This window comes from Hippocampus zosterae, chromosome 1, assembly GCF_025434085.1.
Source record: "Hippocampus zosterae strain Florida chromosome 1, ASM2543408v3, whole genome shotgun sequence".
NCBI lineage: Eukaryota > Metazoa > Chordata > Actinopteri > Syngnathiformes > Syngnathidae > Hippocampus > Hippocampus zosterae.
Window position 1 is genome coordinate 21423893 of NC_067451.1, and position 23943 is coordinate 21447835.

At 42.4% G+C, this 23943-nt stretch overlaps 3 protein-coding genes across 7 annotated transcripts in view; 2 read left to right on the top strand and 1 right to left on the bottom strand.

Moving 5' to 3' along the window:
- The window catches only part of LOC127610875 (uncharacterized), a 112033-nt gene that overhangs the window by 81232 nt on the left and 6858 nt on the right, over window positions 1–23943 (bottom strand). The window lies entirely within an intron of this gene.
- dele1 (DAP3 binding cell death enhancer 1) lies at window positions 1965–14187 on the top strand. The gene is made up of 12 exons (XM_052080854.1): window positions 1965–2171; window positions 2748–2865; window positions 4819–4921; window positions 7039–7183; window positions 7278–7466; window positions 8115–8197; window positions 8280–8373; window positions 9555–9697; window positions 10043–10201; window positions 10303–10395; window positions 12736–12889; window positions 12953–14187. Exons 1-12 carry the CDS (start codon window positions 2141–2143, stop codon window positions 13192–13194), a joined length of 1554 nt encoding a protein of 517 aa, XP_051936814.1. The 5' UTR covers window positions 1965–2140; the 3' UTR covers window positions 13195–14187.
- The window catches only part of LOC127610346 (amyloid beta precursor protein binding family B member 2), a 62136-nt gene continuing 53358 nt past the window's right edge, over window positions 15166–23943 (top strand). Inside the window, exons 1-3 of one of the 4 annotated variants that reach the window (XM_052080389.1) lie at window positions 15166–15456; window positions 21086–22350; window positions 23421–23599. In XM_052080389.1, coding sequence (XP_051936349.1) covers window positions 21117–22350; window positions 23421–23599 — 1413 coding nt within the window. In that variant the 5' untranslated portion in view covers window positions 15166–15456; window positions 21086–21116. The remainder of the gene's footprint in view (window positions 15457–21085; window positions 22351–23420; window positions 23600–23943) is intronic. The other 3 variants (XR_007964819.1, XM_052080374.1, XM_052080365.1) reach the window with 3 other exon arrangements.

Sequence of the window (23943 nt, forward strand, 5' to 3'; positions counted from 1 at the left end):
AATCTCTATATCAGAGTTGCTCATGTCAAGGACTTTGGCAAGTTACACTTCACACAAATACACACACATTGAAAGCATCCTCACAACGGGGCTCACAGCTAACAAAATAATCATGGTTTCCTGATCCTGAGGGGTTCTTCGACATCTGCCAATTTTCCCTTCACACTGAATCAATGTTACAAAGTTTCAATGCAGTTTCGTGCACATATTCACAGTGCTTAAAAAATGTATTTGACCATCACTCAATATAAGGTTTCTTCATAAAATAACAGCAATGGTAATTACTAATAACTTTTAAAAAATAATACGTTTCTGTAATACAAAGTACTGAATGCACCATATGATTCATCATCAAATTAACAATTGAAATTTACAATTTACAAAAGAAAATGGAAAACATAACTACAACAATATGATTTAATGATTCATGATGCAAAATCATCATGAATATTATGCTTGATTTATTCGCGACATCTCAGATTAATTCCGTTTGATATTTCTCATTCCTGTAGATCTTACTGAATTTGAAGGAGTCCACACGAAGGGGGACTTATTCATTCTTTGCCACGATTTAAGACAGTTTCCAAGGTTCCATAATAAAGGTCTCTGACATTCTTTGGTCAAAATACCACAAATGATAAAGAGTCACAACATTTACTTGGAATACTCCGGTCGAAAATTACTCGGTTTTGCAATTCTGTCTTATGCAAATAAACCACTGCTTATAGTTTGTTTTGTGGGGCCAATGGACTTGGGCTTTCATTACCATGACAACTAGGGCGGAGGTAGGGCTGTGTAAGGCAACAAGATACATGTTACTACAGGAAAGGAAGGAGGCAGCACTTCACCAAAACCGTAGAATTAATCTTGTCACGAGGGTGCCCATCTGTGCATGTGGCAATGGACACGTCAAACACAAACGCCTCACCCTGTCATGTACAGTATAAAATTAAATAAATAATGATTGGTTGAAGCTCTCAAGGTAGTTTCATTAATTTGTGTTTTTAGTTCCTTTTAACAGGTTTTTGAAACTCAGCTCTGGCCTTCTGCTTGGAGTTTGCATGTTCTGCCCATGCTTTTTCTATATGACTATAGTTATTCTGTATTTATGTATGTATGTATGATGCTTATTATATTGCCGTTAAACGTTTTGTTGAGTATGGACAGGCAGCTTAAAGTGAAGGTGGCTTAAAAGTTAACCATACTTACAAACTACTTGCTATTCTAATAAACTACAAGCTAATGTTATGGGGGTCTGGGCGAGTAGTGTCATAGCTGGTGTATCGAGAGTCTTAATTTGTGGGAGTGAAATCCATCCAACCTGAACTGGTTGCCAGCCAATCTCAGGGCACACATAGACGACGAACAAGGATTCACACTCAGTCACAATTTCAGGTAATCTACCATGCATGTTTTGGGAATGTGGCGGGAAACGGGAGTACCCTCGCAGAAATGGGGAGAATATGCAAACACCACACAGGAAGAATGAACCCTGCACCTCTTGCACTTTTGAGGTGGACATGCTAACCAGTTGATCACCGTGCCATTCTTGCGAGAGTGAACGCCGGTGATTTTTTTTCTTTCCTCAAGAAGAAAATAGGTGAAGGACTTGATGGTGGTGATGTTGTATCACCATGGCAACCAGTCAAGAAGATGGCTATTCAAAGTTCATCTGAATTCAAAGAGGCATGCCGATGAGCTCCGTCAGCCTGGAAGTGTGGGTTACATTTCAGGCACTTGCATGTTTGACACTGCAAAGCAATGACAAGATCTCCTGATAGATGGTTGACATTTCTACAACAGTACATATACCAATCATTTGGAAATGTTAACATTTACAACTGAGCATTTTGCTCTTTGTCGGTATTGTGTGGACACTCGTGTCCATTTGAAAGACGTTATTGTACGTGTCATTTCTTCACCACGAGGTGACGCTTTTGCACCACTCAGACGTTTTCGATTGCGTCAGGTCAACCACTTCCGGGTTGCTCCTCACTGGCTGCACTCGTGACTATTGCTTGGTCGCAATTTGTTGACATGGACCTACGATGCAACGAAAGACATTTCTACTTAGGGTCCGAATGATGAGAACATGAACATTCCTCGGCGGTGGAAGCTCTCGTGAGATAGAAGAAGAACCATGTGGAGAGTAAAAGGACTCGCCTGGAGAGGTAAGACGAAAGTGTTGTGCACCATCATGGAAACTTCTCGAGTGACGCCGACATTTGGCCTCCTGTTTAATTTGGTCACTGTAAGTTTAAGATCTCCTTCAGTCTTTTCTAATGTGTTGTATTCAAATTATACATAACCTTTAAGGTTGGCTTTTGGGCTTTCCCTGTCGTATATGGTATCCAGGATCAAATAGTAAAGATCGGCAGTTATTAAAATTCTCATGCCTGTGCTTTAATGTTATATTAACGTGAGGATAAAGGGTCATTATTTATTTATTTGTTAAACATTATATATGAAACATTAACTATCTTGTTATTGTACTGTACTTTTTTTATTTAAGCCATAATGGAAACCTGAATAGTCAAAGTGGAAGTGTTGATTAATTAAGATATTTTTAAATATTCATGTCTGAATACAAGTTTGTGATTTTTAGCCTCTTTGAACAAATCGTTCAGATCGTCATAAACAATACAATTGGCTAATGGTTGCTCCAGAAACCTCCAGATTTCTTCAGTAATGGAAACATTGGTTTGTGTGCTTGGAATGAATGTTTCTTTCTGCTCATGTGATTGCAGTGCTGCATAGATACCACACCAACAACGCACTGCGTCTCCCCCAGAATCACCATGTAGAAGATGAGGTGATCAACACCTCCACTGTTCTCTCCACCCCGAGAACTTCCTCTGACAGCAGGTAAATTCTCATTCACAAGAAGCCCTGTAAGACCTTTCATGGTTTCACTTCTCTCCCGGCCATATCAGCTTTCCAATTTGAAGAATACAGACAAGAGTGCTTGTTTGATTAACACTGTGTGAGCGTTAATGCACCGGTCTCCTACTCCATCCACATATCACCACTGATTTAACCCATTGAAACTTAAGAAGATTCACCAAAAAAAAGTACCAATTGGGATTACTTTCCATCCATTCATTTTCCTAACTGTTTACCCTTTCACATACCAAAAATGTCCAGTTTTCACAGAATTTCAAATTATTACACCTAAAAAATAAGACCATTCAAGTGAATTAGACATTCAACAAAAAAATTGCTCACCTTTCCCAATCCCATATTTAAACTCCAAAACTCATACAGAACATTTTAGGAAGTATTTTTCGTGTTCTCAGAACAAGACACTTAAGATTAAGATTAAGAAAACCTTTATTAGTCTCGCAATGGAGAAATTCCAGATTCACAGCAGCAAAGTTATGAAAGGAAGAAGTAGAACAACAAAAAAATAGGATCTGCTGGAAAGGCAGCCACTCTCGCGGCGCCATTTTGAAGTCAAAATAACAAAATTAACACAAGACAACACATAGGACAGAGACAGTCGTGCAATCTTCACCACTTTTCTGCATACACTTTGTTGTCTGAAGCAGTTATAGATGAAAGAGGAGAGGATCAAAGTGTCCTTTCACCAGTGGATCAGAGACATCATGCTGAAAAATGTGCACACGTCTGCTACAAGCAAAGTTTTGAAAGCAAACACGAAGCTGTAGCGTCCATTGACGAAAATAGATTAGTTCACTTCTCCTGTCCCACATAATCCGCTTCAAACTCCAAGCCGCGACTCCCAGCTCCAAATCCGCATCGGCACTCCGCGCCAACGCTCCTTTCTTCTCATCGTCGGCTCCTCAAGACCTCCATCCATCCAGCCGCAGACCGTTCAACAGCACCGATCTCTCCGCTGAACAAAGCGGGGCTGTGAAAAATGCTGCCCATTACAGGCGCAAGACACAAGCGCCCCGGGACTGTCCAGCAACGACAGTCAAATGGCGCCGACATTCCTCCAGTCAAAAACAGTGCTGGTATACCCATGCTGCCGAGAAGGCGCAACCACCAAGCACAGAGTCTCCTCCTTGATGAATGTCGAGGCCAAAAAATGCTGAAAAAGGTCCACATCAAGTCCACACGACGTAACAACAAACACAAAGTGACAAAAGAAACACAAGAACAACAAAAAAAAGCAAGGCTCATGAGAGCACTTGCTGACGGCTGCCTACTCGGGCGCCATCTTGACTTCACAGTAAACTTCACCAATGTTCACAACACATTTCCGAAATGTAATAAATGTTTTCTATATTTACTTCCTCCTTTCACATTTCACATCTTGGGCTCTAGGTCATTTCTCCAATAACATTTCCAGTTGGGAGATATGGAGCATATTTGTCTCCTTCTGCGGTGTGGCGGTGCACTTAGTCAACCGACGTGTGTGCAGGTAGTGTGGGTTCAGGTCACCCTCAGTGACAGTGTGAATGTGAGTATAAATGGTTGGTTGTTTCTGTGTGTGCCCTGCGACTGACTGACCACCACTTCACGGTATAATCTGCCTTTTGCCTGATGTCAGCTCGGATCGGCTCCAGCACCAACGCGACCCAGAACAGGTTAAACAATGTTGAAAATGGATGGATGGATGTCTCCTTCTGCATTTCTCGGTTGATTCAAACATTTCCAACTTTATGCCATGTTCAGTAACTCAACAATGCAATTAACTCCACAGCATTTCAGTTAAGAAATACCTATTTCTGCAAAAATTACATTCACTAGTTCAACAATATCTTTATTGAGTATTTTGCAGAGGTGTTCCAAATATTTTGCTCCTCATATTTTCCAAAGTGGACTTGTTTTTTTTTATTTAATGCCTTTCAGCTCCCATAAAGAGGAGGATGGCGAGAGGAGGAAGAAACAGCGAGCCTTTAAATTCCCTTCCACTGAGCTGCCTCATTACACAGCTCTCGATGCAGTGGGATGGGTATGTCTTTCTCTTTTAAGGAACCTCTTACTGATGTGACTGTTATATATACATACATACATACATTTATGCATGTATTTATACATGATTTATATAGCGCTTTCACAACAGTTAACATAAAGTAAAATAATAAAACAACACATAACATAAAACACGGCAGTCATGTACATAAGATAAACTATGATCTTTACGCCAAAGAATTCTTTTTTCTATATATATTATATATATATATATATACAGTGCCCTCCATAAGTATTGGCACCCCTGGTTGAGATGTGTTTTTTAGCTTCCAATTATTTTATTTTTTTTCTAAATAATATGGGACCTTAATGGAAAAAAAGAGAAAAATCCAACCTTCAATACAAGTGCATTTATTCAGTGGGGAAAAAATCCCACATAAAGAAATAATTATTTGACATCAAATCACCTGTTCCACAATTATTGGCACCCTTAACAATTCCCAGGAAATAAATATAATTGAAGCATTTCTGTCATTTCTACAGTAGTTTACAAAGTTTACCAGAGTATGTAGGAACATTTAATTAGTAATTCATCACTTCCTGTCTCCCTGGGGTATAAATATGACGTGACACCGAGGCCATTTCTCTTATCCACTCTTAAACATGGGAAAGACAAAGGAACACAGCATACAAGTGAGGCAGATGTGCGTCGACCTTCACAGGTCAGGCAGAGGCTACAAGAAGATTGCCACTCAACTGCAGCTGCCCATATCCACTGTGAGAGGAATAATTAAGAAGTTCAAAACAACTGGAACAGTGGTAAACAAGCCTGGACGAGGAGCCAAGTTTATTTTGCCACCACGCACAGTGAGGAGGATGGTAAGAGAAATCAAAAGATCTCCAAAGCTCACTGTTACAGAATTACAACAAATGGTAGCATCCTGGGGTCACAAAGTCTCCAAATCAACCATCAGGCGCTGTCTACACGCCAACAAGCTGTTTGGGAGGCATGCACGGAGAAAACCTTTCCTCACTCACAATCATAAACGCAAGCGTCTGGAGTTCGCCAAGCGGTATTGGGGCTTCAACTGGGACCGTGTGCTTTGGTCAGATGAGACCAAGATTGAGCTTTTTGGCAACAAACACTCTAAGTGGGTCTGGCGTACCACGAAAGATGCGCATGCTGAAAAGCACCTCATACCCACTGTGAAGTATGGGGGTGGGTCAGTGATGCTGTGGGGCTGTTTCGCTTCCAAAGGCCCTGGGAACCTTGTTAGGGTGCATGGCATCATGAATGCTTTGAAATACCAGGACATTTTAAATCAAAATCTGTTGCCCTCTGCCCGAAAGCTGAAGCTGGGTCGTCACTGGGTCTTTCAGCAAGACAATGACCCTAAACATATGGCCAAATCTACACAGAAATGGTTCACCAGACACAAAATCAAGCTCCTCCCATGGCCATCTCAGTCCCCTGACCTCAACCCCATTGAGAACCTGTGGGGTGAGCTGAAGAGGAGAGTACAGAGGAGAGGACCCAGGTCTCTGGATGATTTAGAGAGATTCTGCAAAGAGGAATGGCTGAAGATCCCTCTTTCTGTCTTTTCCCATCTTGTGAAACATTATAGGAGAAGATTAGGTGCTGTTTTGTTGGCAAAAGGGGGTTGTACAAAATATTAACACCAGGGGTGCTAATAATTGTGACACACATTATTTGATGTCAAATAATTATTTCTTTATGTGGGATTTTTTCCCCACTGAATAAATGCACTTGTATTGAAGGTTGGATTTTTCTCTTTTTTTCCATTAAGGTCCCATATTATTTAGAAAAAAAATAAAATAATTGGAAGCTAAAAAACACATCTCAACCAGGGGTGCCAATACTTATGGAGGGCACTGTATATATATATATATAAACAATAAGATTTCAATCTAGTTAAGATGGTCTTTTGTAGTCTTAGTGCATCTCTTTGGACCCAACTTTGTTTTCTGGGTCTTAGCGAAGCCTCGTATATGAATGTGTCACGAAGTTACAGAAGCCAAGGGCCACCTGCATACATCCTGTCTGAATGATGCACAGCTCGTTAGGATTAATTGATCATTTGAAACACGTCTAACAATCCTTCATCACTGATGAGAGTGGCCACTGTTCATCCAAAGGGTGCGACAGCGGTTCTGTTCATGCAGATCTGCAGGAGGATCCACTCCAGTTTCTCTTCATGCGCTGAGCCCAGTCCAACTTCTTCAGTCCAAAAGAGACCGCCCACTTTGCAGAAGTGTGGTTACCGCCTCCTGCTGGACATTTGTGAGCATTACATCTCTGCAAGTAGAATTGACCCTCCTGAATTATCAAACTCGTGACACGATATGTTTTTGTTTTTTTGGATGGTGTTCCTCAGTTTCAAGGAATGATGTGGTCCTAAGAGGAACGAGTGTGTCATGTCTGCACAATCAGTCCTTGGGTCAGACCATTAGTAGCAATAGTGGAAGTACTGCCACGTCATACAGCAATGAGCAGAACCGCCTGACTGCTCATGCCACCAGCTCAGACCATGAGCTGCAACCGGGCCATGATTCGCCTTTACAAGGTATGTTCAATACTCCACAGAAAGACTGCAGGCAGTGTTCCCTGCATATGTGCAATTCACTACGTGCAAATTTGCCAATTCATATGTATATGTGTAATCTATCAGCAGTCATTTGCTCAAGAGCTCATCTCTCCATGCTATACCCAAGCTCACAAAATGTTTATCATAAGAGATAAGGTTATTGCTTTGGAGAAGAAGCCATCTTGTGATACCTTGGTGCCACGGAATTATTTTGAATTCAGATGAGTAACTTAACGTCGTACTTTGCCGCCGTTTTTGAAGCACTTCTAAACTTTTTGGCGGGGTGTATGAGTTACAGATTTACCCTGTCCTTCACAGTTCGCTGGACTGCAGACAAAGAATACATATTGCTAGTGTTAGGCCTCAGCCACCTATGCCTAACTTTGGTCAATTTCATAGCTTTTCACAAATCTATACTGCTGCTTTGTTTTGACGTGAGCCATTTAAATATTGTTTTTATTCCTTTATTCATTCATTCGATTTATTTGCCAATCTAAAGTGTGCTGTCTCTTCGGCAAAGCAATTTTAACATTCATGCTGCTTCTTTTTTGTTTTCTGAAGTGATGGATATGATGCTTTACTTCGTGGAATCACATCATATGTCCTCTCCTTTTTTGTCTGCCACAGGTGATGCATTTATGTCTGCCTCCTGCCCGCAAGAGAACGTTTTGGAGGAAGAGAGCACAGAGATGGATCATGCTCATAACAAGGTTCACTATATGAGCTCATGTTTATTATTACTTGGCTGTTTGTGTGTGTGTGTGAGACGAAATGTGATACTTTGGCTTTCAGTCTATGGTTGAAGGTGAGGAGAGACTGGCAGAAGCTGCACAGAATCTTGAAAAAGTGGCAGACAGCACCGTCCCAATGATCCTCAACATTATTGGTATATATTTATTACATCACTATTTCGACGTGTGCACATTTTGAGCATGACGTCTCTGATCCACTGGTTAAAGGACACTTTGATTCTCTCCTCTTTCATCTCAAACAACAAAGTGTGTGATATATAATTACTTGCTACTCACTGAGAACGTTTTTTTCACACTTAATATGTCTACAGCATTACCTCACTAGTTCAAGTTTTGGTTATTGCACATTCCCTGAATTGCAGATTTTCATTTCTGATTATAATTTAACTAGCTGGTTCGCCGCCCTCCGGGCGGCTCATCAGCTAGTTCCTGCGGAAGGCTGGTAAGGTGGGCCTTCGGCCCACAAAAGTGTTGTTACTTGGTTCCACTTTTTGTTCATCTTCATTGCTTATCGCGAAAATAAAGAGATGTTTAGCTCTACTAAATAACTAACAATTTTATTGCAATGCTTGTGGGTAGACAACATTTTTTCGCTAAGATGCCCGCGCGATCGTAGTGAGCCACTGCCTGAGCGGCGCAGTAGCGGCGCGGTGAAGTAGGTACGTTTTGAAAAGGGACAGACGGAGGGACAGACCGCGTGCGGGACGACGCGCAATATATATATAGATGTATTGCAGTTTTACCTTGCTATTTTGCGGGTTGTGCAATTTTACTTCCTTCTAAGTCAGACCAGTCGAAAAATGTTGATTTAAAAAAAAAAAAAACGGAGACACCACGAACATTGGACAGCTGGTCACATCCCAAATCCATGTTAACCCGTAGTGGATACTTTCTGCTTTCTGAAATACTGAAATACACTCCGAGCGTGCTGCTTCACTCAGACCTTTTGGAAACTCAAAAAGTTGATGAAATGTGCCGTTCAGTTAATCAGACTGGCCGAAATAGGCAGCTCAGTGCACGCAGTATTGTACGAGGAAAGTAAACAGCTGCATTCATAAATTAATGTGAGTTGTGCTGTGCACCCCAGCAGCTAGCGTTGTGTGATATGACCAAAATGTAGTATCTTCATATAGTGTATGTTTTCAAAAAGCTAACACTACAGTGCTCCTTGTTTCAAAGCTGCAACATATGTCACATAATTTCACCTATTGATGTGGGAGCTTGTTATCTATCACCCGCGAAAAGTGAGGGTGTTTGTTGTGTAAATTGTGTTTGATGTTATCACCTAGATTCTTGTTTTTTCTTTTTGCTACAGGCATTCAAAGAGCCAAAAATGGAAACGACGAGGAAGCTTTCACATGCTTCCTGGCGGCAGCTCAACAGGGCTACAGCAAGGCTCTGTTTAACACTGGGGTCTGTTATGAGAAGGGCAGAGGAGTCCACAAGGATAAGGAGAAGGTCCATCAATGCATTTTTTTTATATTGCCTGTCCATATTAGGGTAGCGTATGAGCTGTAGTCTGGCCCAGCTTACTTTGGGCGAGAGGTGGTGTACATATTGGTCGAGTACCCAATCCCCGGGAAGAATGGGCAGAATCGCTGCCTGAGTACAGTTTAGTTGTAATTAACTTTTAAGCTCAGTACCATTGCATTTGATTTTTAAGAACTTTTTAAAGTGGTGTTTTGTGTGAAAAGTTTGAGAGTCACTGTTTTAGAGACATTGAAGAAAAAAAAACAGATTGTTTTTATATATTGTCATTTACTGATTATCCGATTCTTCTATTTCTCTTTTTAATACATGAAGGCATCCCATTACTATTGGCAGGCAGCTGTGGAAGGTCACAAACAGGCTCAATACCGCTGTGCAAAGCTGCTCCTGACCAGGAGCGGGTGCGAGAGTGAAGAAAAGATAAATACAGCCATCAGCCTCCTGGAGAAGGCTGCTGCAGCAGGTCTGACAAAGGTGGGAATCATCATCACATGTTGTTTTTATTTTTTTTTTCTCATCCGTTATAACAATTGATGTTGTCTCCATATGTTATTACCTACATCCTTCGTCTGCAGGCACAATTATGCCTTGCATCTGTGTACTCCCGGAAGCCAGTGAGAGATGGCAGCAAGTCTGTGTACTACCTGCAGATGGCAGCACAGAGCAGTGTGAGCACCCTTCTAAAATCTTAATGCTTGTCGTTTGGATGTGAAAGGCCTGGGTTCTCATTTTTGCAGAGGAACTTTCCTCTCCTATCTGAACACGATGAACACAAGTACTTGGAGATTCGTTCGGTCACATTCGGCAAATGCAGAGGAAAGGTGGATGGATGCACATCATTTTAATAAGATAAGATATCCTTTATTCGTCCCACACTGGGGAAATTTACAGCCTCCAGCAGCAAGAATGTATGTAGAAAGAAGAAAGGGAAAAAAACAACAAACATCTTTCAATTAGATGCAATATGAACACAAAATGGATAAATCGCAGTACTATTTACAATTTTCCTTCACATCATTTAATTATTATTATTATGATTGTTATTTTTTATTCATCAGCCTGACAGCAGTCGGTAGGAACGAGCGTCGGTATCTCTCCTTCTTGCAGCGCGGGTGTAACAGTCTCTGGCTGAAGGAGCTACCAAGTGCTGTCAGGGCGGGCTGGAGGGGGTGGGAGGGACTGGCCATCATAGCTTTTAGCTTAGTTAGCATCCTTCTGTTGCCCACCTCCTCCAGAGTGTCAAGGGAGCAACCCAGGACAGAACTGGCCTTCCTGACCAGTCGCTCCAGTCTCTTTCTGTCCCGGGCTGAGATGCTGCCTGACCAGCAGACAATGCCATAATGGATGGCCGAGGCCACCACCGAGTTATAGAACGTCTTAAGGAGTGACCCCTGAACCCTAAAAGACCTCAGTTTCCTGAGTAGGAAGAGTCGGCTCTATCCTTTCCTAATCAGGGCGTCCGTGTTTGTAGACCAGTCCAGTTTGTCGTTCAGAAGAACACCCAAGGTACTTGTAGGAGGTCACCCTCTCTATGTCCATACCCTGGATGTTCATCGGTGCTGGTGAGGACTTTTTCCTGCAGAAATCCACATCAAAGCAAAGGTTACTCCTCCCGACCACCCTTTATGAAAGGAAAGGAACATGGAAAAGGAACAATATTTAAATCTATATACATATCTGTAAAGGTCTTTGTGATAGGTGCAGCTGTTGTGAATAAATATTCACGTTAAATCTGTAAGCTAGACTTATGTCAGCCGTAGTGCAATGATGTCAGTTGGGAAAATAATTCTATGTTGACTGCATCAAATCACAGCAGCTCAAAAAAAGTCATATAAATACCATACTGCCCAAAAGTGAAAAAAGAAAAAGTAAAGGACACCTCCCTCCCCCCAAAAAAATCATGTTCCTAATTACTCGTATTATAGGTTGGATTTTAAATATACCCCAAACTATGTTACCAAAACACTTATATCAATCTAAACTATTCTTACAACCGCACCCTATAAAATCAATACCATACAGATATAAGAAGATAAGATTAGAAAACCTTTATTAGTCTCGCAATGGAGAAATTCCCAATTCACAGCAGCAAAGTTATGAAAGGAAGAAGTAGAACAACAAAATATAGGAGCTGCTGGAAAGGCAGCCACTCTCACGGCGCCATTTTGGAGTCAAAATAACACAACACAACACAACACAGGACACAGACAGTCGTGCAATCTACCAATTTTCTGCATACACTTTGTTGTCTGAAGCAGTTATAGATGAAAGAGGAGAGGATCAGAGACATCATTCAAGTTTTGAAAGCAAACACGAAGCTATAGCGTCCATTGACGAAAAGAGATTAGTTCACTTCTCCTGTCCCACGTAATCCGCTTCAAACTCCAAGCTGCGACTCCCAGTTCCAAATCCGCATCGGCGCTCCACGCTAACGCTCCTTTCTTCTCATCGTCGGCTCCTCAAGACTTACATCCATCCAGCCGCAGACCGTTCAACAGCACCGATCTCTCCGCTGAACAAAGCGGGGCTGTGAAAAATGCTGCCCATTATAGGCGCAAGACACAAGCGCCCTGGGACTGTCCAGCAACGACCGTCAAATGGCGCCGACATTCCTCCCAGTCAAAACTAGTGCTGGTATACCCATGCTGCCGAGAAGGCGCAACCGCCGAGCACAGAGTCTCCTCCTTGATGAATGTCGTGGCCAAAAAATGCTGAAAAAAGTCCACATCAGGTCCACACGACGTAACAACAAACACAAAGTGACAAAACAAACACAAAAACAACAAAGAAAGCAAGGCTCATGAGAGCACTTGCTGACGGCTGCCTACTCGGGCGCCATCTTGACTTCAAAGATTTGAAGATACGATTTAAAAAATAAAGTTCACTGGAAAGTTTATTATTTTATGCCATCATGCATTGAATTTAATTAACCACAGCTTTAAAATGTAAATTTCTCATAAAATACTTCTGTATGAACCCATGTTTTTTTTTCTTGCTTGTCTTTATAGGATAGTACTGCTCTGTTCCTGTTGGGCCAGTGCTATGAGAGCGGCTTTGGGGTCCGGCAGAGCCTGAGGTCGGCAATTGTATTGTACAGACGAGCTGCTCAAGCAGGGAACAAGCAGGCTCAGCTTTTCCTGAGATCCCCCACTGAGACAGACGGTGAGTGAAAGCGCATCTCATGTGTCATCTGCCGAACTGACTTACTTTCTCCATCTCCTGCAGTGTTGCGCTCCATCCGTTCTTCGCCATGTTTCTCCGTGCCCGACCCGGACCTGCAGCTGCCGCTCTCCTCTCTGGCTGATGGCATGTGTGCAGACACCCACCCTTTCGTCTCCCTTCCCTTCCTGCATCACTGCTGGAGCACCGGGAGCATGACCGTGGCTCCAGTGCTCTCCAGCCCTCTTCACCTTCATCCCAAAAACCTGGAGGCAAAATCGTGCCAGTGGATGGTAGGTGTTGGATAACTGCCAATCGTTACACAAACAGATGTGTTATCTGTTCGGATATATTGTGTTAGGGTTGCAAAGTTTCGTGAATTTTCAAATTTTGGAAACTTACTGTATCCAGCAATTAAAGCAAAAGTTGGCACTAGATCCTGTACTTATGTTTGACGCCTGTGTTTTCACCAGCGTGTTACGTGTGGACATGCAGGGAGGGATGTGTAATTTTGTGTGAGTACTTAGCGTGAGTGTTATACTTGTGTTTCTCTCTCTATCTGTCTCTCCCTCTCTCTTTTTGTGTGTGTGTGGTGGCCTTTTTGTCTCAAATTGTGTCGCATTAACAGCCAATTTTAAACCAGTGAAGTAGTATACTGTACAACACATTACATACATACATCCATTCATCCATTTTCCGAACCGCTTGATCCTTACTAGGGTCGCGGGGGGTGCTGGAGCCTATCCCAGCTGTCTTCGGGCAGTAGGCGGGGGACACCCTGAATCATTACATACAGTGCTGTGAAAAGCATTTGCCCTCTTTGAGAGATTATAAAATCAAACCAATTTTCAAATTGGTTTGATGATTTGAAACAAACAGGAATCGTCGGGGCAAATAATTTTTCACGGCACTATATTATGGAATGCATCAAGACCGTTGCTCTTTCTGTAAATAGGAAGCATTGTAGAAGTCCTACTGTGTGCTTACGCACAGTAAAAGGATATATGTATAAACACCCATGTAGCTCTCAGCTTATACTTAAAATTCAGCTAGCTGTGCCTTCTGACTCTTCCACGACTATATAAGAACAAGAAGTGCATGTATAATATAGTGAGAGTCCCAAGTGTATGTAGTTATATTTTCAAATGTAAACTCAAAGTAATGTTTGATTGACTGTTAGAGAGGACTTGACCCTCAGGACTTGTTTGATAGTATGAGCCTTTTTTGCCAGTTACATAGTCTGTAATTTTTAACCTATGTGATATGTTTTGTGTTTTATATCATAAAGTTTGTAACCAACATCAGTTCTTGTCTTTTATATAAAATCTCAATTCATTTTTTGTTTAATTTTGTTTGGCCTTAATTTTTTAAGGCCAGGTTACAAAACAACCTTTTAACTAAGATTAATAACCCGTTTTGTTCTTTTATTGGAAGTAGCACAGCCTGACTGTAGCCAACAGATGGAGCCGATCAAAATGTAAATCTTTTCCATGATCAACAGAAGGCTGCCCCACTTCTAAATTGTCATTGGCACCTTGGTGTGCGTAAGCCATCAAACACCTCTACGGAGAATTAACAGTATGACATGAAAATGTTCAAAAATATTTGAATGATGTAATGTATTAAGAAATTGACAAAAAAAAGTGATGAGTCCGAAATGAAAGCCAGTCCCCCAAAATTTAATACTGATTTAACACTGATGAAATGGTAAAAAAATGAAAGTGTGGCGGTCACAAATGCAAGATCGGATCAAATCTGAAAAGAAGTATGGGTAAGGTATATAGTTTCCTGTGGTTGTCATCATATTATGTAATATTTTTCATGAGAAAGTTCCCATTTTGTTAGGAAAGATATGCAACGTGTTTCATGGCAGAAAATCTTGAGCCATCGGTAGCCTTTTAGTATTTTTTTCACTGTGCGTTCCAACGGATATCGAATTTCATTTGACTGGGGAAAAAAGTTTTTACTTTTGAGCTGAAAATACCTTTCAGATTTGTGAATTTTACTTTTCCTTTAGTAAATGGCATTAATCAGTACTTCTCTTTTTTCACAATTATTTTATCTGCAATCTGCAATTAAACTTGGAGTGTGAATGTGGTTTTGACACCTTTATCCAGTACAGGATTCGACACAATGCAGTATGTAACCCATTCACAAGACTTCCGGGTGTGACGTAGGACCTCAATGATGTGAGATTTCATTACCTGCGCCCCCCCCCCCCCCCCCCCCCCCCCCGCTACCAAAAAAGTCACCTGACTTGCAGTTTGCCTCGTCCCTCCACTTCCTCCTCCTCGTCCCCCTCGGCTCTGATTGGCTGCACCTTTTGCGGGAGCTCCACAGCGCCGCTCGCTTCTCCGGGACGTGATGACGCAGAGAGAAAGCGCAACCAGGCCACCCAGCCGAGCTGGACCGACGATTTGCAGCCGGAGAGGGCGGATGATGTGATCGGATGCGGGAGGCTGGCTGCAGATAGGGGCGACGTGGCTCTTAAAAAGACGCTCCTTTGCTGCGGTGACTGCTCACTCGTGTAATATCGTGGGAGTGGAAGACGACCAAAACTGAGCTTCGAGGTAAGTAAATAAGATGTTGGTCTCGGGATGTGCACCACGCAGGCGGGTGGTGGATGCACCGGATGTGGAAAGATTTACTGTATGTTCACCTATCGACAACATTGCGCCCTCGTTGTCTTTTGAGTTGAAGATATGACGAGATTTAGCTTTTATGCTGCTTTCCCCCACTGACATTTGTGATGGGAGTTTGTTAGGAGAAAGGCGGCGTGAGTCGAAGGGATTGAAAACACTCCACCCATGACATCATTGACTTTCTCAAGTTGATTTTTTCCCCCCCAATGGTCGGACACTCATCTGTTGCATTTACCACATTATGACTCGTAAGAACTGGGACTGCTGCTGTTTTGAGGAATGGTTTGAATGTCCACCCACACTGGCCAACATAACTGTCAATATAGAGTGATGGTTAGTTTTAATTCTCTAAGGTGGGTGTCTTCCTAGAACAGGTAATCACCCATTTGACCTTTTAGATGAGCATCTTTCAGAATGAGAGGATTCCAACATGTTGGAAAAACAGACCATTTATTTTAGATGTTTTATGTATTCAAGATAAAAACAGATGACCAAACATCATTTTATTGTAGTTGAAATGTCCAGCAGTTGCTGAGCCCTCAATGGTGATACTTTGTATACTCTTTATTCACTTTATTTGTCATATCATGAATTTTGATCTGTTTCGCAGACATTCAAGCTTTTGAAATACATGTTTCAAAAATATTGCTGAATAAATCCTTTATAATGAAATAAGGTGCACATAGTTATAATTAGTGCCTGAGACCATTGAATAATTTGAAAAGTACAAAAGAGCACTGAACGTTACATTTGGTCTACTCATTGTCGGAGCAATTAGCTTGATGATGTCATGTCTAATGAGTCACAGAGTTAACTTTTTTTATTTTCCTTTAGATGGCCAAAATGTTTAAGATAGGATTGTGTGTGCATTGAGACACAACTTCAGGCTACAATTACTACAATTTTAAATAGTCAAACTTAAATAAAATACAGTATGTCTGTAACAATAACAATGAAGGCATAAAATCATCCCAAAACAGCTGTCTTAAAATGATGATATGAGTTAATGTGATATCAGATATATTTCCTATATGAGTTTGTCCTCAAGTGGGAGCAACAAAAGAAAAATTTAATTTCAGTGGTTTCATTTTGCATTTTAAATATCATTTTGGAATCATTTTTTATGACAGCTACTGTTAAACCTTTGTCTCAGACAGCCATAAGTTACGCATCTTTTTTTGCTCTCGTTGACATTTCATCTGGGATGAGGTTAACCATTTGCTGCAAAAAGACAGAAACTAATCTGAATGCATCTACTGCAAGTTGGTTTGGATTACAAGAGACATCATCAGTGAGTTGCATTTACGGCACACAAAAAGGAGCAAGCCAATGATGCTTTTATGCTCATACTTGTTGCTTGCATCCTGTTTGAATGACCTCTCTCTGGAGGGCTTGTGGGGGCAGCGACTTTGCTATCATTGCCTGCTGTCCAGTAAAATGCCATGTCATGCTCTTCACTTCCTCCTCTAATAACTATCCTCCTCCTCCTCCTCCCCTCTCCACTCCACTTTGTTGGACTTAATTAAGGCCTGTGTTGGTTCAGGGAAACAGAAGACGTATGTGCCGCGGTTTTTAACACAGGCAGAGACAGTATGTCAAATGGTAGCCTTTCAGTGCTCTAACCAGGGGTCTTTCACGACTAGGAGGATGGGTAAGAACATCTTTTACAAAATAATGGGCAATTTTGGCTGGCCCGCTGTCTGAGTGGTGAGTATACCGCCACACAGTTGTAAGGCTGCAGGTTTGAATCTGGGCTATGTCCTACCATTGTGAAGAGAGCATGTTTTCCAGGTGCCGGTGTGGGTTTTCCACAGATGCCTTGTCTCAAAACATGAGTATTTGGTTCAATGAAAACACTAAATAGTTTAAAACTCTAAATAGTCCTTAGCTATGTATGTAAGTGGTTGTTTGCCTATGCAGAGGATTCCTGACACATTGCCATTACAAGTGCCATTGTTTTGTCATTGATATGGGCCAAGGGCAGAAGTCCATCTCATTAGTCAGGGGGCCCCTTCAGCTTGGGACCCGAGGCTATGGTCTGACCTTCTCTCGTGGGATCATCACAATGTGTTTGTTGTCACATAACCAATGCAGGACAGACGAGAGACAAGCTTGACGCACTGATGCGACTGGCTGGTTCAGTGCGGGTACCTGTTGTGTGTCTGAGTACACGTTCAGCACAAACAGAATGTTGTCGTCTGGTCCCGTGGCAAGCCACCGAGATGAGAAGAGGGCCCCGCATGGACAACGTGCACACTTAGCTCTTCAACCTCTTAGTTTGTTCAATTCCCAAGATTTTGTCTCGCTTTAAAATCTGCTGTGTGTGTGTTTTCCATGCTTCGAGAATGTCTGAAATGAAATCAGCACAGACGCGTTGCGTGTATGTGGTCATCTTTCCACGGGCTACAGACATGAGATAAGGTGTACAGTGTACAGTACGACCTTTCCTTGTTCTGTGGTAAAACGTAATATACAGTGGACCCCCCGGAACAGGGCCAGCTATTACATGTATAGTAAAAATCTGCTTTTTATTTGCGTCCATTGAAAACGTTGGGAGGAAAAGAAAATAATGTACCCCCTCCTCCTCCACAAAAAAACAAAATCCCCCCTCAAAAATCTGATAAACATTCAAAAAAGGAATTCCTTGCAAAACGGGTAAAATGGAAAAAAAACCCACCAAAAATTTAAGAAATAATGAAAACAACAAATATGTGAATCTGAAACCCTTAGGTACCGAACCATGAGTATGCAGTGGTCTCCTATATTGCTGGTAAAGATGACTATAGTTGAATATAAAACCAGAATGTAAACTAATTAAAGAGAATGTAAAGAAAAAAATGGATTGTATTCTTCTGAGAAGTCTCTCTCTCTCTCTCTCTCTCTCTCTCTCTCTCTCTCTCTCTCTTCACATAATTTGCAAAAAATAAGTTAAGGCACTGGTATGCCAAAGCCCAACTGTACCTGCTCTACACTGCCAATACAAGAGATGTATTCATACAAAAGTTTGTTTCATCTTAATATTTACTTGAGACCATTTTGGCCATTGATTGTTGTGAAACCATTCAATTACGGATTGCCATCCAACTACCTGTACACGACACACACTGCATGCTTACGGTTTGCCACTTGTAAATTTACCTTTTGTTTTTATGATCAGCTTGCTCCAAGCAATATTGATATTGCTTTGGCGACATCTGGTGGCATCTTGGTACCAAGGAAACAGTTTCCAGTGAGTTGAGGATCTTCAATTATACTTCTAAAGTAGTGCTGTGCCACCATTTGTGGCATCTATAGACAATTGCACACAATTTTAGCGTATTCATGGGGATGTTGGGTCCCAATCCCCTCCGCTGGATGTATGGTCTCTCATGCAGGTGATTTCATTTCTCAGCACATTAACAGTGAGAGAGCACGTAAATGGGGTTGGAGGCTGGGAAACAAATTCAAGCGACGCACGTGTGTGTGTAGAAAAGCCACTCCCTGGCTCAACTGCAGCTTTATGCGAAGAGATTTATGGTCAGTAGGAGCACAGGAAAGAAATGCAAAACATGTCGACAGTTGATGATATCATCTGTCTTGGATGAGAACCATAACTATAAGCAGTCCCATTTAAGAGGATGCAGAGAGACTGGAGCGCAACAACGCCACGTTCACGACAGGTTCATTGCGCCCCGGGTATAGAATAGAAAATATGGCTTTGTAAGCGTTGCAGCACACCTCTTGTGAAATTGAAATTATTTAGTGATCTTAATTATTCAAGACATTTTGGACAATTGTTTGCTTCCAACTGTGTGGGAGCAGTATGTATTGTATTTTATGTTTTTTGGATGTCTGTGCCCGAGTCTACTTAGCAATTAGATTATTAGATTTCAGTTTTCAAATCCAGTCTCTGGTGAAGTCCTCAATAATAAAAAGGAACATATAGATTCCATACAATAGTTTTTTGTTTGTTTCTGGTCTTATCTAAAACACCAAACAATTACTCTTCAACAACCTTTACCAACCATCCTGTGCATGAAGCAACTCATCTCCCTCCACCTCTCTGACAACGTGTGTTACAGTTTGCTCTGCTGACTGTTCAGCAGCAGACGGCGGAGTTCTCTTGAGAATCATAAACACAGCCTAGAAAATAATTGGCCTACCCCAGCCCCTTCGCTGGATGACGCCCTCAATTCACACCGCCTCTGCAGATGGAGCAGTACTGTGCAGGATGCAGCTCACTCCAGATCAGCTCTGCTCAGTGGTGGGCAGCTGGAGCACAAACTAAAAAGGAATATTTGTTCCATCAAATTGTATTCATTTTCCCAACAATCTATTCCAGTGGTAGGCAAACTACGGCCCACGGGCCGAATCCAGCCCGTTGGTCTTTTTAATCCGGCCCGCCGAAGGTTGGTCCACAATTAAGGTTCGATGTGAATGATTGCATTCATTTCAATTGGACTTATAATTACAGGCATTTCACCGCCAGGTGGCGCATTGACTTGAAATTGCAGAACACGGGTGTGGGGGGGGGGGCACCTAGTACCTCTGTATCGCTCTACTTCTACTAGTCTGATCAGAACCCATCTGCAGCAATGCACAGGCTAAAATAGGTCATCAACAACACTTTTGTCATTTAAAAAAAGTATATGAAGACTGTACTTTCATGCTTTTGTTCTGTTGATGTTTGATATGGACTGTCAACAAATGCATTTTTTTTTCATGTACCATAGCTCCTGCTGACCTGAGCGCTTCTGTCAAATTTTAAAAGTCAATGCGGCCCCCGTGCCAAAACATTAGCCCACTCCTGATGTATTATCTTCTTTTTGAAGCACTTCTCTTAGTTGTAAGTTTTTTTTCCATTTTATTTTTTAGTCTAATCAAATTTTAGCCTCTGCGTATTGTCACATCAATTTAATGTAGTCAAGGTCTTCAGAATCAGTAGTTCTAGCCCATGTAACTTTTACATGAGCAATGGGACCATTTATTAAACCCATCAGTATTCACATGTTACTCTGAAAATGATGTCAGTATTTTTCTTGGTAAAATTCCACACACGTACAGTACACACAAACGCACTCTCAAGTGAATGAAGATTTGAAACAAAAAAGTTCACAATATTTCCCAGTCCCAGACTGAAACTGTTCAGTTAACTCAGAACATCTAGTGAATTATTTTTCATGGTCCAATAATTCCCACAATCAGTAGATTCCACACTTTTCATGGCAAAAGCCCCACATTTAAGAGACATTGACCTTCTCCTTCCACATTTCTTGACCAATTGAAACCATTTCAACGACAAGATATTCAGCACATCATGACTCAATTCCCACATTAGCAGCATTTGCACATTGTCCTCCCTTTTTCCCATTCCTTGACTAGTTCCAATCTGTACACCAACTTAAGTTCGCAAAGTCTGCTTTTCAACAACTCAGTCAATTCTGCATTTTACTTCAGCTTCAGCTCATCAACAACCGCAGAAAACTTATTCAGAAACTGTATCCACTAGTATCTCAGTTTGTTGTTTGCCGAAAGCTATGTATGACTGTAATCCCTTCTGTGTGGCCTTTCCCAACAGGTCATTCTTTGTCGCTTTAATCCAGTCAGCCATGATGTCGGTACAAACCCCTCCCCTCTCACGCTCGGGCTCCTCACCCTCCAACGTGGGTCTGGCCAACCGCAGCGGCCCATCCACCCTACCGCCCACCTCACTCAGTCTGCGCTCCTCTTACAACCAGCTGCTCGGACGTGATGTCATCAAGGAGTCCGCTGGCTCGCAAGGGGGAGGTTCGGCCACCTTGCCCAAGAGCCGTCAAAGACACACAATGACCAGCGTGCGCAGCGTAATGGGCATATGTGATAACCTGTCATCTAAGAATCAAACTGCTAGCAGGGGCAGGGGCCTTCCCACTAAGTCCTCATCCAGTTCTGCCCTCTACTCCTCTTCCTCTTCATCGTCACTTTGCAATACAACCAACCCTAAACTGGCCAAGAATGGAGCCAACATGCAGAGACGTGCTGAGAGTCAGCAGCTGGAGCTGAGCAGAGCAAATACAGAGGGCAAAATTCACAACATCCCCACGGATAACATCAACTCTAACTGGCCCGAGTTTGAGAAAGACAACTCCCAGCTGCCCCCTTTCCGAAGACGGACAAAGAGCTTCTTGGAGTACCACGACAAGGGCTGGGATGTGAGCTTTGGAAACAACGAAAACAAGGAAGAGATGAACCAGCTGGCTTCGGCAGAGAAAGAGCAGGCTAGCCCAGTCAAGGAGAGGGAGATGCAGAAGGAAGAGAAGCCCACCTGTGAAAGCTCATGTGAGGAAGACAAGGAAGAAGCAGTGGTGGAAGAAGAAGAGGAAGACGAGGACGAAGCACCAACTGCAAGACAGCCTCTGTTACCGGTAGTCGTGGAAGCCCCGCTTTGCTCTTCCTCCTCTTCATCCACTAACAGCCCAGAGTGGGAACCGGAAAAGCACCAGGCTACTGCCCACATCAGAGAGGAGCACTGTGTCCAGGTTCAAGGTAGTCCCAGAAGTCCCGCAAAGCCGCCTCGAAGCTCCCAACCCAGGGTGATCAAGGTAGAGCTGCACCCCAACCACGAGAACCAGTTCCTGCAACAGTACCCACCATCCTCCCCTAAGCAGCCAAGGTCCAGTGAGAGGAACACCCCTACAAGGAACCGAACACCCCCTGCCATGCCCGATCCCCAACCGCAGCTCGGGCTGCCCAAAGTGAGTTTAAGAATGGATCTGACTCCGGACACCCCATCGGAGGATGAAGACTCCAGCTGGACCACTTTGTCTCAGGAGTCACCCTCTCCTCAAAGTCCACAGGAGTCAGGTTCGCTAACATTGTGTTTGTCTTTTGAATAAGAGTGTCCAAGTCCTTCCGTTGCAAATCAATTGAAAAATCGAATGATGCAAGGGAAAGTTGAGATGAAAAACTGCTGCCTCACAAGTTCTGTTGAATACGATAAGACCAAATATTTGGTCATGATTTTGAGGGCGGGGCTGGCTGGGGTGTTGCCCATATCCCACTAAAATAGAATAGAAATGTTGTCTTCGATTTCGAGCAGTTGTTGTTGTTTTAATCTTTATTCGCACACTTAAAAAACATTAAAATGCTTATTCTATCATGCTTAAGAGTGCCCCTTCCTCCCTTCTCATACAATGGACTATTCCATCTTCTTACGGCCAGTGCAGACTTGATTATGAATAACAAACTTGATGATGAGTTGGTTGATGATAAACAGTAATATTCAAAGTCTTTGAAATACACGTCTTTGGAGGGCACACTATTCACTAATTTCCTTAAATTGTGTTGTGGGCTATTTCACAGTTGTTTTTAATATACTACACTAAATAATGGATGGAGGGGCCCTGGACGAATGGCTCCCAGCCCATAAAATGCAAACCCCTGCTTAAGAACATCTTAGCCTTTAATCGTCGCTTGATTGCATCTCCCTTCACTCGCACTTTGTGTCTCCTTCTTGCTCTCTCATACAAACTGATCATCCTGGAAATGTACCAAAAGCCCCACCTCAGGCCATATTGTGGGAAGCTTTAGGGCCAGTGTGCCACCTTATGTCGCATAGAATGATTATTATTTACGAATGGTAGGAGACTGCAGATATCGGTGTGGCATAGGATGCAAATGGAAGTGAAAAATGATGCAAAGGCATAAGTAATGGAAAATGTAAAGGTAAAACTATAGGAAAGCTGGAACAGAATGAACAGAGGCCATTGCCTAAGGGGCACTGCTCTAGGGATGAGGAAAGAGTTGCTATGGCAACAGAAGCTTTAATGATCCCCATCCTCCTTCGTGTGCAGATACACATATAGAAACGCACACACACAGGATTTATGTACAATATGCGCCCAGTCTATATACTGCCTGTTTTGCTCCATTAGCAGATGTTTGGGCCAATGGGGACCTGCCGCCAGGGTGGCGGGAGATCTCTGACTCGTCTGAGGTGTATTTCTGGCACGTCCCCACCGGAACCACTCAGTACCACCGACCAGTTGCTTCCAGCAAGACCGACAACAAGCCACAACAGGAGACGCACAACTCGCTGCAGCCACCCAATGAGGTGAGACGATTCTCATGTGTCGGTGCAGTGTTGTCTTGAAGCAGGAGTTTAATTTGCTCCGTGTTCACGCTCAAAACACACGTGTATTTCAAATTTTCACTTTTGAAATGAATGGACGTTGATCCAATACAGCCCCACATTGTGCTCCTTCTGGTGTTCACACCTTTGCCACCATGATGCAATATAAAACCGACATAGCGAGAACTGACTTAGAAAGCCGCAGTAATAAGCGTCATTTTCCGCAAGTATATATACCATTTACCATTAGCACATTGTCCTTTTCTGTTCAAATATCAATTGCTTAAAGCGTTATAACTGACATTGATGCTACTCGTTAGCCCGTC

Bases quoted from the DNA above. Each gene is read 5' to 3' on its own strand.
- dele1 (XM_052080854.1), top strand. From the start codon at position 2,141: ATGTGGAGAGTAAAAGGACTCGCCTGGAGAG. The intron at 2,866-4,818 runs GTAAATTCTCAT...AATGCCTTTCAG, and splicing joins AGAACTTCCTCTGACAGCAG to CTCCCATAAAGAGGAGGATG. The intron at 10,396-12,735 runs GTGAGCACCCTT...TTGTCTTTATAG, and splicing joins AGATGGCAGCACAGAGCAGT to GATAGTACTGCTCTGTTCCT.